This window comes from Myxocyprinus asiaticus, chromosome 5, assembly GCF_019703515.2.
Source record: "Myxocyprinus asiaticus isolate MX2 ecotype Aquarium Trade chromosome 5, UBuf_Myxa_2, whole genome shotgun sequence".
NCBI classification, from domain to species: Eukaryota; Metazoa; Chordata; class Actinopteri; order Cypriniformes; family Catostomidae; genus Myxocyprinus; species Myxocyprinus asiaticus.
In genome coordinates, this window is record NC_059348.1 from 44,805,505 (window position 1) to 44,819,525 (window position 14,021).

At 34.0% G+C, this 14,021-nt stretch overlaps 1 protein-coding gene and 1 pseudogene across 1 annotated transcript; one reads left to right on the forward strand and one right to left on the reverse strand.

Annotated features, from left to right (window-relative positions):
- The first annotated feature begins 3,576 nt into the window (after window positions 1-3,576).
- Window positions 3,577-10,879, forward strand: LOC127440981 (tripartite motif-containing protein 29-like; annotated as a pseudogene).
- On the reverse strand, window positions 9,786-13,035 carry apom (apolipoprotein M). The gene is made up of 7 exons (XM_051698079.1): window positions 12,807-13,035; window positions 12,035-12,171; window positions 11,852-11,925; window positions 11,307-11,414; window positions 10,321-10,419; window positions 10,169-10,201; window positions 9,786-10,074 (listed from the first exon to the last, which is right to left on the reverse strand). Exons 1-6 carry the CDS (start codon window positions 12,927-12,929, stop codon window positions 10,188-10,190), a joined length of 555 nt encoding a protein of 184 aa, XP_051554039.1. The 5' UTR covers window positions 12,930-13,035; the 3' UTR covers window positions 9,786-10,074; window positions 10,169-10,187.
- Between the last annotated feature and the right edge of the window lie 986 nt (window positions 13,036-14,021).

A 14,021-nucleotide genomic window follows, 5' to 3' on the forward strand; every position in this document is an offset into this window, starting at 1 on the left:
TTATTTGTGCTGTGACTTAATTTTGTTGTTTTGTGGATTAATTTATTTGTGCTGTGACTTAATTTATATGTGTTGTGACTTAATTTATTTGTATTGTGACTTAATTTATATGTGTTGTGGCTTAATTCTATTTGGATTGTGACTTAATTTATTTGTGTTGCGACTTTATTTGTGTTGTGACTTAATTCTATTTGTGTTGTGACTTAATTCTATTTGTGTTGTGACTTAATTTATATGTGTTGTGGCTTAATTCTATTTGTATTGTGACTTAATTTATTTGTGTTGTGACTTAATTTATATGTGTTGTGGCTTAATTTATTTGTGTTGTGACTTAATTTATTTGTGTTGTGACTTAATTCTATTTGTGTTGTGACTTAATTTATATGTGTTGTGGCTTAATTTATTTGTGTTGTGGCTTAATTTATTTGTGTTGCGACTTAATTTTGTTGTTTTGTGGATTAATTTATTTGTGCTGTGACTTAATTTATATGTGTTGTGACTTAATTTATTTGTATTGTGACTTAATTTATTTGTGCTGTGACTTAATTTATATGTGTTGTGACTTAATTTATTTGTATTGTGACTTAATTTATATGTGTTGTGGCTTAATTCTATTTGTATTGTGACTTAATTTATTTGTGCTGTGACTTAATTTATATGTGTTGTGACTTAATTTATTTGTATTGTGACTTAATTTATATGTGTTGTGGCTTAATTCTATTTGTATTGTGACTTAATTTATTTGTGCTGTGACTTAATTTATATGTGTTGTGACTTAATTTATTTGTATTGTGACTTAATTTATATGTGTTGTGGCTTAATTCTATTTGGATTGTGACTTAATTTATTTGTGCTGTGACTTAATTTATATGTGTTGTGACTTAATTTATTTGTATTGTGACTTAATTTATATGTGTTGTGGCTTAATTCTATTTGGATTGTGACTTAATTTATTTGTGTTGCGACTTTATTTGTGTTGTGACTTAATTATATTTGTGTTGTGACTTAATTTATTTGTGTTGTGACTTAATTTATATGTGTTGTGGCTTAATTCTATTTGTATTGTGACTTAATTTATTTGTGTTGTGACTTAATTTATATGTGTTGTGGCTTAATTTATTTGTGTTGTGACTTAATTTATTTGTGTTGTGACTTAATTCTATTTGTGTTGTGACTTAATTTATATGTGTTGTGGCTTAATTTATTTGTGTTGTGGCTTAATTTATTTGTGTTGCGACTTAATTTATTTGTGTTGTGGCTTTATTTGTGTTGTGACTTAATTTATTTGTGTTGTGGCTTAATTTATTTGTGTTGTGGATTAATTTATTTGTGTTGTGGATTAATTTATTTGTGTTGTGGCTTTATTTGTGTTGTGACTTAATTTATTTGTGTTGTGACTTTATTTGTGTTGCGACTTAATTTATTTGTGTTGTGGCTTTATTTGTGTTGTGACTTAATTTATTTGTGTTGTGGCTTAATTTATTTGTGTTGTGGATTAATTTATTTGTGTTGTGGCTTTATTTGTGTTGTGACTTAATTTATTTGTGTTGTGACTTTATTTATTTGTGTTGTGGATTAATTTATTTGTGTTGTGACTTAATTTATTTGTGTTGTGGCTTTATTTGTGTTGTGACATAATTTATTTGTGTTGCAACTTAATTTATTTGTGTTGTGACTTAATTTATTTGTGCTGTGACTTAATTTATATGTGTTGTGGCTTAATTCTATTTGTGTTGTGACTTAATTTATTTGTGTTGTGGCTTAATTCTATTTGTGTTGTGACTTAATTTATTTGTGTTGCGACTAAATTTATTTGTGTTGCGACTTAATTTATTTGTGTTGTGGCTTAATTCTATTTGTGTTGTGACTTAATTTATTTGTGTTGTGACTTAATTTATTTGTGTTGCGACTAAATTTATTTGTGTTGTGACTTAATTTATTTGTGTTGCGACTTAATTTATTTGTGTTGTGGCTTAATTCTATTTGTGTTGTGACAATTTATTTGTGCTGCGACTTAATTCTATTTGTGTTGTGACAATTTATTTGTGCTGCGACTTAATTTATTCGTGTTGCGACTTAATTTATTTGTGTTGCGACTTAATTTATTTGTGTTGTGGCTTAATTCTATTTGTGTTGCAACTTAATTTATTTGTGTTGTGACTTAATTTATTTGTGCTGTGACTTAATTTATATGTGTTGTGGCTTAATTCTATTTGTGTTGTGACTTAATTTATTTGTGTTGTGGCTTAATTCTATTTGTGTTGCGACTAAATTTATTTGTGTTGTGACTTAATTTATTTGTGTTGTGGCTTAATTCTATTTGTGTTGCAACTTAATTTTATTTGTGTGACTTAATTTATTTGTGTTTTGGCTTAATTTATTTGTGTTGTGACTTAATTTATTTGTGTTGTGGCTTAATTCTATTTGTGTTGTGACAATTTATTTGTGCTGCGACTTAATTTATTTGTGTTGTGGCTTAATTCTATTTGTGTTGCAACTTAATTTTATTTGTGTGACTTAATTTATTTGTGTTTTGGCTTAATTTATTTGTGTTGTGACTTAATTTATTTGTGTTTTGGCTTAATTTATTTGTGTTGTGACAATTTATTTGTGCTGCGACTTAATTTATTCGTGTTGCGACTTAATTTATTTGTGTTGTGGCTTAATTCTATTTGTGTTGTGACTTAATTTATTTGTGTTGCGACTAAATTTATTTGTGTTGTGACTTAATTTATTTGTGTTGCGACTTAATTTATTTGTGTTGTGGCTTAATTCTATTTGTGTTGCAACTTAATTTTATTTGTGTGACTTAATTTATTTGTGTTGTGGCTTAATTTTGTTGTATTGTAGCTTAATTGTTTTGTGTTGTGGCTTAATTTGTTTGTGTTGTGACTTAATTTATTTGTGTTTTGGCTTAATTTATTTGTGTTGTGACTTAATTTATTTGTGTTTTGGCTTAATTTATTTGTGTTGTGACTTAATTTATTTGTGTTTTGGCTTAATTTATTTGTGTTGTGACTTAATTTATTTGTGTTTTGGCTTAATTTATTTGTGTTGTGACTTAATTTGTGTTGTGGCTTAATTCTATTTGTGCTCTGACTTAATTTATTCATGTTGTGACTTTATTTGTGTTGTGGCTTAATTTATATGTGTTGTGGCTTAATTCTATTTGTGTTGTGACTTAATTTATTTGTGTTGTGACTTAATATCTTTGTGTTGTGGCTTAATTTTGTTTGTATTGTGGCTGAATTTATTTCATTGATATGGGTTAATTTCTTTGTGATTTAGCTTGATTTCTTGGTGTTGTGAACTTGTGTTTGCTTTGTAAATTTCGTTGAGTTTTGCACCTCTGGGTCACCGTAGTAATGTATGAAAAAACAACACAACAGAATAAAGTTGGTACACAACATAGCAGAGTATGGTCAAATATTTGTGAGGTTTGCTACAAATGATGGTGGTTAGATTTACCGGTTTGCAACCATTTGAAACATTTCCTGACATGTTTCCGTTCCACTTTACTGGAAGCCATAGGGCACAGAATGGTTTGTCTCTGTAATTATGTGCACATACAGTAAAATGGCAGAAGCCAGTGTTTCTTTGTCTCAAGACCAGTTCAACATTTAAATCTGTCTGGATCTTCTGAAGGATCCAGTGGCCATTCCCTGTGGACACAATTACTGTATGAGCTTTATTACAGGCTGCTGGGATCAGGATGATCAGAAGGGTGTCTACAGTTGTCCTCAGTGCAGACAGACCTTCACTCCAAGACCTGTTTTAGTTAAAAACACCATGCTGCCTGAAGCTAGTCCTGATAATTATGCTGGACCTGAAGGTGTGGAGTTTGATGTCTGCATTGGGAGAAAATTTAAAGCTGTCAAATCATGTCTTGTGTGTGTGAACTCTTACTGTGAAAATAACCTTGAACAACCTAAAAACTTCTTCAAAGGAAATAGACACAACTTGATGGATGCCACAAGACAAATGCAGGAGATGATCTGCCCTCAACATGATAAACTGCTGGAGGTTTATTGTCAGACTGATGAAAACTGTATTTGTATGCTGTGTATGGTGGATAAGTACAAAAACCGTTATACTGAATCAGCTGACGCAGAGAGGACCAAGAAACAGGTATGAAATTATAGCAGAGACTTATGAGCTAATGCTAACAGTTGTGCTAATAAATAAATGTGTGTTATTCAACACTCTGTACTGTTGGGTGATTTGCACTACAGTGGGAACCAAAAGGTAGGGCTGAGACGACACTAATATTAAAAGCATTGTAACGTATTGGCACCCATAAAGGGCCACCGTCGCAAGCTGTACATGTCCTGTCTGTCACCTCCCTCTGCTACTTACCGTATGTACATGACAGAGAAAAGTGCGGTTATATTCAAATGATTAGAACTGCTGTAATGTGACAAATTTTTGATGCAATATGTAACATTTAACTGTTTAACCTGATATTAACCTTGATTATAATTAGTTTACACAATGTCATTTATCTACACATGGTTTAACGGCAGTATTAAAATTTACATAATTGAAAAAGCCCCAAATTAGATATACATATACAATTAACTGATGCCAATATGTGTGAAACAGGGGTGCCTTTAACAGTCAATGCTCACAAGTTTAAAGTAAACTAAATGCACTGAATATGTGAACAGATAAAATCCTTAAAGAGGGGACCTTGTTGCTAAATCAGTTATGATGTTTACTGAAAGATAATAACATGTATATTAAAGATAGATAATAAAATGATATTTTGAATATTATACATGTACGGAATATTACAAGTATTAACATTAAAGTATTTATGTTATAATTATGTATACTGTAGGCTAGTATTACCGGTACATATGGCCTACTTATTTTCTTAAACTTGACTAATACACAAGGCAGAGAAAATACCTGTATAACCTAGGTCAGATGATGGAGATGAGGGAGGTAACAGATGTTTAGAAGGGTAATGAATTCTGTTTTTAGCATTTCTCTTCACTCTGAGTAGCTCTGGTTGCATTGCACACAAAGCATTTTTTTCTGTTTCTGCCTTTATTGTCAAATGTGCAATTTTACAAGGGCGCGCCACGATATGACGAGACAAAACTAGATCATCTCTTGCTTGCAGAGATGCGGTATAACACCATTTATTGTCGAATTAACTGGTTTATATAGGTTTAATACCCAAGTTCAGCAAAAGTGCACTCACACTAAACTACAAGCGTCCAATGAGCACGAGAGAGAGAGAGACGCGGTAGGCGCCGCTTTACCAGAGCTAAAATTCAGGTTAATTAAGCTTTATGAACAGAGAAAAGTAGTATTGCCGAGCAAAACTTAAATAAAAGTAGTATTGCCATGGCAATGGAATACTGTCGACGGCACCTATAGTGTGAAATACGGCTAGAGAAGAAAGAGAGATACTGTGTTATGACACTGATATCTGTATTCATATTATCATGTAATTGATACTTTTGTGAAATTCAGTTTAATTGAATATTTATGAGGTTTACTAATTAGTTTGTCCTACAGAGAGACTTGGAAGAGACGCAGAGAAGATTTCAGGACAGAATCCAGGAGATAGTGGAGGAGCTTCAGGAGAAAAGGTGAGTTTTGAGCAGAACAACTGCTGGCTGCTGGAAGAGCTGTTTCACACTCAGTTAGGACTCTCCTCCAATCAGTCAGTGAGGAGCCCAGTGCTGGAGCACTTTCCAGTCCCACTGAACTGTGGGTAACAGGCTGTGTGAGGTACCAGTAAGAGCTGATGGTCCTCTCTCTGTGTGTCCTAACAGCGCTCTGCACAGTCAGCAGTGGAGGACAGTGAGAGAATCTTTACTGAGCTGATCCGCTCCATTGAGAGAAGCCGCTCTGAGGTGACACAGCTGATCAGAGATCAGGAAAAGGCTGCAGTGAGTCGAGCTGAAGGACTCTTGGAGCGACTGGAGCAGGAGATTGCTGATCTGAGGAGGAGAGACGCTGAGCTGGAGCAGCTTTCACACACAGAGTATCACATCCATTTCCTCCAGGTGACACAGCTCTCACTATTACAAAGGTTTCACTGATTTTAGTTACTTTTGAGGCAATACCCTCTAGACACAACCCTGTTTGACCAGTTAGTATTCAGATTGTAATTTCAATGAATAACAGTGCTTGTGTTTTCAATGATCATCTACTCCATAACCATAAATAAAGGCACTTTCTATTATCATTAAAGAAAGTATAATATTATCATTCACTCTTTTCTCTACTTTTCCACATTTACACTTCTGCTTTAGCTTTTTTATTATGATGGTTTACTTTTAGATCTAGGCACTGCTAATATTGTAGTGAAGTCTTTCAAGACTTTTTTTTTTTTTTTTTTGGTTTGGATAAGTAAAAAGTCTCATAAACAATTAAATGTAATATAAATGTAATTTCCCCGTTTTAGGTTTATTTTTAGGGCCTGTTGTGTCTTTAATTTAGTTTTCTGTTAATTACAGAAAAAAAAAAAAAAAAAAAAATTAAGATTTATGCATGTCAATTTCATAACAAAATTCCATAAAATTGAATTGTGTAATTGTGAATGTTTAAACAAAATAAAATTAATGAAACGTAATAAAAAAAAAACTTTTTTTTTTGCTTTATTTTATTTTATTAACAATTGCTCAGTTAAATATGATGGAATTTTGTTATAAAATTAAAATGCGTAAATCTTAAAAAAAAAAAAAAAAAAAAATTGACTGTGTCTGTGTTTATCTAGAGTTTTCCATGCTGGTTTCCATAGTGAGATGCATCCAGATCATTCAGACCCCTGAAAATGAGAGCAGGGAAGAGTTCCTCCAATGTAAATTATATAAATCACACACACACACACACACTCTCACACGCACAGATGGAATAGAAAATCAGAAATATGTCACATTATTTTAATTCAAAAATGTCAAAAGGGGCGGTTTTATCAAAGGCAAAACAGCTACTGAAGAACATTCTTTCATAAATCAGTATTTAAAACATATTGTTAGTTCAAATATGGCAGATCTGCAAAGGAATAACAGCATTTCACTTTACCAAAAATAATTGAAATGAACCAAAACCACTCATACAGGCAGCTAAACATTTAAAACACACACTTACATACATATAAACTAAACTTATATGTATGTAAAAACAAAAAAAAACAAAAAAAAAGTTTCAACCAGTAAAGCTGAAGTTATGACAACAAATGAGAAGAGTGAAAGGTGATATTGATTTGAATTGTATTTTATATTGTGTCCAGTGTTATTCTTGTTTTGCACTGTTACACCCATTACATTTAATTTATGAAAACATAAAAAGTAAGAAAGATTCTGCCAGTGTGTGGCCTAATGGTCCATAAATTCTCATTTAGATTGAGATAATATGTTTTCTTTTCATCAGATTTCCATCAGTTCGCTCTGGATCCAAATACAGCACATGAAAATCTCTGTCTGTCTGAGGATATCAGAGAGTGCACTCACACTAATACAACCCAGCTGTATCCTGATCATCCAGACAGATTTGATCATTGGTTTTAGATTATGTGTAAAGAGAGCATGTGTGGACGCTGTTACTGGGAGTTTGAGTGGAGTGGGAGAGACGTGGATATATCAGTGTCATATAATAGCATCAGCAGAAAGGGATGGAATTATATTGTTAGATTTGTAAATAGTGATCAGTCAAGGAGTTTGAAACTCTATAGTTGCACATTCCTTCACGGTTTCAGTTCCTCTAGAATAGGAGTGTATGTGGAACACAGTGCAGGAATTCTGTCCTTCTACAGCGTCTCTGACACAATGACCCTCATTAGTGGCGGCTGGTGCCCAAATTTTCAGGTGGGGCTCTGAGACAATGCGCGTGGGTAAAAATTTTGCGCACGTGCACGTTTTTTTGTTATGGAGGCAGATGGATTTATCAATAAATCCAAGTCCAAATCCAAGTAAATTGCATTTTACACTGATTCTCTTTTATTCTTTATATTATTTAATGCCAGTATTAAACAAATTACAGTTTTACAAACGTGTGTGTGTGAGACAGACATCTTATTTGTACAGAAATTTTGCCCTTCTGTCCGAAGGTGCTCGTCCAACACATTGTCTAGCGAGGCGACAAGATCTACTAACCCCCTGAAAACAGGGTTGTCTGAAGATTCGGTCTCATCATGGCCACGCAAGTCTAGTTCAAATGCCCTGTAGAATTTCACATTGTCAATTATCTTTGATAAAAATGTGCCTATTCTTATCCACCTCTTCATTGTGCTTTCTTACCCTGATTCTGTGGCCTTCGTCCAGTTACGTAGCTATGTTGACTCTGCCAAGGATTGCTAGCTTGACACTATTGTTCATATGTGCTCTTGTAGACTCATGTTTCTTCGTCCTCTCTGATAAATGTTTTAGGTCCCTTAATCCTAAAACAGTCCATGTTCCATCTGTCCATCTGTTAAAAAGTAGACATGGAAGGCAAAATAAGGCTTTTACATGACTACATCCAGCTAGCCAAGCCTTTCTGCTGTACCAAGTATGGGAGAAGCATCGTGTGTACATTTTGCTCTTTTCGCTAGCTTGTTGTTTTATGTTGATGTCAGGTTGATCTGGGCCAAGCTCTTTTACCAATAGTTTCTCCACCAAAGTTCTCCTCTCAAATGGATTTTGCTGGAGAGATCTTATTTAATTTGGGGGCAGACTGGGTAGCTGAGATCCTGCTCCTGTGTCCACGTTCATCATTGCTATAGTGTTACAATCTATTGGCAGAGACTGTCAGTCGTCCAATGAGACGATGGTGAGAGGGAACGTGACTATGTCAAGAGTCCCGACTGTGCATGCTTGGGGCGCTTCGCTCAGCTCCCCTCAGGCCATAATATCGAGGCCGCTGATTGGTTAAATTTCTTTTGCACATGTGAATATCTGATGTCAGCATTGGTTGGCACTGCTCCACTGAGGGGCGCTGGAAAAAGCGCCCCAAGCATGCGCAGTCGGTGGTGGTCGGGAGTCTTGTCGAGAGAAGGGATGAAAAAGAAACAAATTTTCCCCCACATAATGATTTATATTTTAAATATTACACGTTATTATGCATTTTAAACACACACATACTTAAAATAAGTTTTAAAAAATTACTTTAAAAATGTTTATTTAAAAAATAAAAAAATGTTTCACCAGGTGGGGTGGTGCCCCAGCGTCCCCTATGGACCAGCCGCCACTGACCCTCAGTCCACACCATATTCACTCAGCCTCTCTATCCTGGGTTTTGTGTTTATTATGATTCAAAAGGGAAACTGTGTGATCTAATAGTGTAGTAGATTAAATAGAGATGAGCTCCATGATAAATCAGTAACAGTGCGATGCTTTGAAATCTTTTTTTTTTTAATCAATAAATCATAAATGAGCATTACCATATGAACATAAAAAGCAATAAAAATGTAAATCAGATTTATCTTATAATGGTTTTAATTTAAGATTGTATCAGTGACATACTATGTGTTTTCATCTTGATTTTATGTGTTGAAAATACACCTTCGTTATTAGTTAATAATGCCAATGTGCAAACTGTTTAAAAGTACAGCATTTACTCTTTTCTCACCTCTTTCTTATCTCTTTGCTGGCTCCATCATGTACTTGTTGCCCAGTTTTATTATTATTTTTGTTTTGACTCTTTTAAATAAACAATGTCATTTACTACTAGTTTAATCATTACATGTTTTTGATATGCAAAATTGTTTATTTTAGTAAAATTAAATTTTTGACTTTATGCTGCTATAGAACATAGGCTAACTAGTGAACTTGTACCTCACAGTAACATGTTAAATAATCATTCATTTATTATCATGATAGTTGCAGTCACTATTAATCCAGAATCATAATTGTTAATAGCAATAATCAAAGTTTTGGTTTTCACCTGTATTTTATTGAAATATTGATTCTGTTTGTTAAAAGCAGTCTCACCTGGGATAATATATAAATTCCAAAAATGTAATTAAGACATTAGTCGTTGCATCCAAAAGCAGCACCAGAAACAGTGAATTATTATTTACTTGACTGCAGTAATTTTTAGATCTGGACTGTGAAGATCTCTGCAGCTGCTGGTGACCTATGGGAGTGAGAAATTTTATCATAACTGTGCAATGTGAAAAATGTGTCAAATTTCAGTAGGAACAGACTTTAGAACTTTAGTTTCATCTTACCTCTGTCTTTAGAGTGTCATCATTTACAGTAACCTAAAAAAAAGCCATTCTAGATTAATTGTTGATCAACCTGGACTGACTTTAACTACTTTGCTTGTTACTTTTCATGAAATATTGCTAGAAATGAGAGGCAGACACAAAGTTTGGCCAACCGTTTGTCTTAGGAGCCTTGATCAAATCTTCCATAAGAACACACTCCATTTTTGATTTAAATTCCTGCATTACTTCATCTGTTGTGGTTTCATTACGATCTGCAATAGAAGACCAGCATAACTCTTGAAAATGTGCAAAAACATATTAAATACATATTTTACACATATTATATGCAAATCTAACTTTAATAAAATACCTCATGCTTTGTAAGAAACCGAATTTCATCAACAAAATGTATGTGGACACTTTTAGACATTTAAGTCACATGTAAAATGTACGAATATCATTGCATTAGATAAGCAAATATCAAAAATATTTTGCATAAAAAGTGTGCTTGTGCCATCTTCCTTTAAAATAAATGCCACTTGGTAAATATTTTGTTTCATATTTCAAAGACATTCTGACATTTTTGGCGTGGTTTATATGTCCAAATATTTTAAGGGGCTACTGTACATACATAGGTATAATTCGGTGGTGGGATACAACATTAATTAAAGGTGCACTCAGTAACTTTTTTGTTTGTCATTTTTGTCTTACAGTGACACCTAGCGACGTGGATGCAGCATCATTTCAAATCAATAGTATTCAGTTACAGATGCCATTGTGGAAATTCACTATTCACAGTCAATCATGATTAATTGAATCTAAGAGTGAAAGTGTCCAATTGGTGGTTACTGAGATTAAGCAAGTAGTATTCGGCTGGTCATGTGGGCTCAACATGGCAGCCCCCATAAGGGGACCCTCTCCATGTAGAATAAAACAGATTTTAGGTTACTGATATGACTAGGGTCCTAATCTAATGTGAGTGGTCATGATTTCATACATATGTTTCAAAATTACAATTAATTTATTTTGGAGTAAAACATTTTATTGAGGAATAAAAAAATTTAGTGTGTTCATGTGTTTTTTTTTCACTGCTGTCTGGTTTAGCATGTGCCTCTCAAAACATAGATGGAAAGATATGACGATCAAGGATGATACTGACTGTATAGCAAAGTGTACATTTCATCGTTTTCATCCATCATCAATATTAAGATGCATGAGGGGCAGTTTATCCACTTGCCATCCCAAATCACTGCAGCGGCCTCGAAATCTGCTCAGACAACATTGACAAAGTGTTAAAGTATGTTAAAGGGATAATTCACCCTAAACTGAAAATTGCCATCATTTACTCACCCTCATGTCATTTCAAAGTCATATTACTTTCTTCCAAGGAGCACAAAAAGAGAATGTTATTCTCAGCCACCATTCACTTTCATTGTATGCAATAAAAGTGAAAGGTGACTGACCCTGCCTAACATTTCCTTTTGTGTGTCACGGAACAGAGAAAGTCATATGGGTTTGAAACAACATGAGGGTGATTAAATGATGACAGAATTTTCCATTTTTTGGTGAAATATCCCTTTAAAAACATGAATGAAGAATAGCATCAGATTGAAACAGAAATAAGATCTATGTTAGTTCTCGTTCAATTATTGGTTTTGTGTTTTTTTTTTTTTTTTTTTTTTTTTGCAGTTGAACATCACCTACCTGTTCTTAACAGGAATGGGTCTGTCACAGAGTAAACAAAGTAGTCCCAAGATTTTGTTTGGCACTCTTCTCCACTGTGATGTCATTAACAAAAATTGTTCACATGTACTTGAATCACACAGAAAATTATAGAACAGCTTCTATGCCATGTCAACGTACATGTATGCGTCTCTTTCCACTCACCGTGTTTTTTCAGTCACTGTCAGGGTGGAGTTGGTGCTTTTCTGGATGTGAAGGTAAGAACTGTCAGTGCCCGTTAAGGCCTTAATACCATCTTCATCCCATGCAGCTGCTGCCACAAAATACCAATTGCCCATGTACTGCAATAGAGTGAATACAAAGATTTAAATAAATACTGGAATATGAACTAATTTTGGAATATCTAAAAAGCTGAAAATGTGGCAGTTAGGCCAAGATAAACCATAAGAAATGAATACCACAAATGTCTCTTTAATATTTTAATTGTTTCACATAGGCAGCAGTGGGATTAAAAAGAGAGCAAATGCTTCTCAAACTTCCAAGAAACTTCTCAAACTTCACTGTGCTCACTGCAATTTCAATATGTACTCATATTGAATATAATCATTCATTATCAACATTCATTTTATAGCTCATGTTAACAATTGCCTCAATTGTTTCTCGAAAGGAATTTTAGGAGAAACATCTGAAACAAAGTTGATACTTAAAGGAAATATGAAAAACTTCATTAAGTCTCCTGAGCTATGAAAGAGCAACCTCTGAGAAATCTGCATAGAGCAGTATATTTATCAGATTTGTTCAGCTGGGGTATTAGATACATATTTTGTATATGCTCAGTTTTAACACAGATATTTATATATCACTTAAGAAATATGGGATCTGAAGTGTCTGTTCTTGTACCTGGATTACCTGAAATCAAAAAGTAGGAGAAGCATTACCTGTAGGGCTAAAAGCTTTTACTTTAAAAGGCTCTTACCTGATCAGTATTTATAACAGAAGAAGGGAGAGGAGCTGGAGGAAGACATGGTACCATGCCCTGCAGCCCTGCGTATAACAAACTCACTACTGAGCCGAAGATACCCCATAATGTGGTAAGCATAACTGAATCAATAAGATCACCTTTGTTACACGATGAATGCTGATTTCTTCTAACTGACTGATGCTATGACAAAGATGTTTTAAAACAGTGCACAAAGAGGACTGTCACCCACCTGCAGGTTGTTACCCCTATTTCTGTTTGTTGAACATCTAGCAATGGTTGATGGTGTGTTTGTTAGGGCAATGTACAAGTTAGTAAACCTTCAATATGCCCGACTTTGCCCGGAACAGCCCCGTATGCTCCATTAAAAAAACAAAACAAGCAAACACATTCAGATGGACGATGATGTGAACAAGAGCTTCTTTCTTAAAGGGTTTGGCTGATTTTCTCAGATTTCCCAAAAAAGATTAATGTTCACTGTTTTCCTTTTTTTCTTTCTTCTTTTTTTCAGTTACAGCTAAAAGGGCCTCTATATAATTATTTATTACAATCATATATTTACATAACTTTTTGACTCCAGGGGCATCATGCACCATTTCTTTAGGGGGCACCAGTGTCACGTCCCTTGCTCATTCCGATCCATTTTAATCATACACTATGCCACAACAAATTGAAATAAGTTAAATATTCATACATTTCAGTCTCTGTATGTTTATTGTAACCTTTGGAGCAACCGTCAGATTCATCCTCAGTGTGTAATCTTGGCAAATGAATTCACTCTCTCTCTTGTAATCAAACATGGGGGGCTGACATCTACTTTTAACGATGTCAGACGTTCTGGTTTTACACCAGACTTTAAGGAATAGTTCACCCAATGAATTTGTTTTTCATCTGCTGAACACCAACAAAGTTTTTTAGAAGGATATTTCAGCTCTGTAGGTCCACACAATGCAATTCAACAGGGTACATAATTTGCAGATCCAAAAAGCACATAATTCAGCATAAAAGTAATCCACAAGGTTAAATCCATGTCTTGAGAAGCATTGTGATAGGTGTGGGTGAGAAACAGATACATTTTACTATTTACAAGTACTTTTTCCATTATAAATCTACTTTGCATTCTTCGTGCATATCACTACCTACTGGGCTGTTGTGCAAATATGATTTATTTATTATTTTATTTTTATTTTATCCCTCTTCCCTGCCCAGTAG

Bases quoted from the DNA above. Each gene is read 5' to 3' on its own strand.
- apom (XM_051698079.1), bottom strand. From the start codon at position 12,929: ATGCTTACCACATTATGGGGTATCTTCGGCTCAGTAGTGAGTTTGTTA. The intron at 12,172-12,806 runs GTAAGAGCCTTT...ACTCTATTGCAG, and splicing joins CTGTTATAAATACTGATCAG to TACATGGGCAATTGGTATTT. The intron at 10,420-11,306 runs GTCAGTATCATC...CTTCTATTGCAG, and splicing joins AATGTACACTTTGCTATACA to ATCGTAATGAAACCACAACA.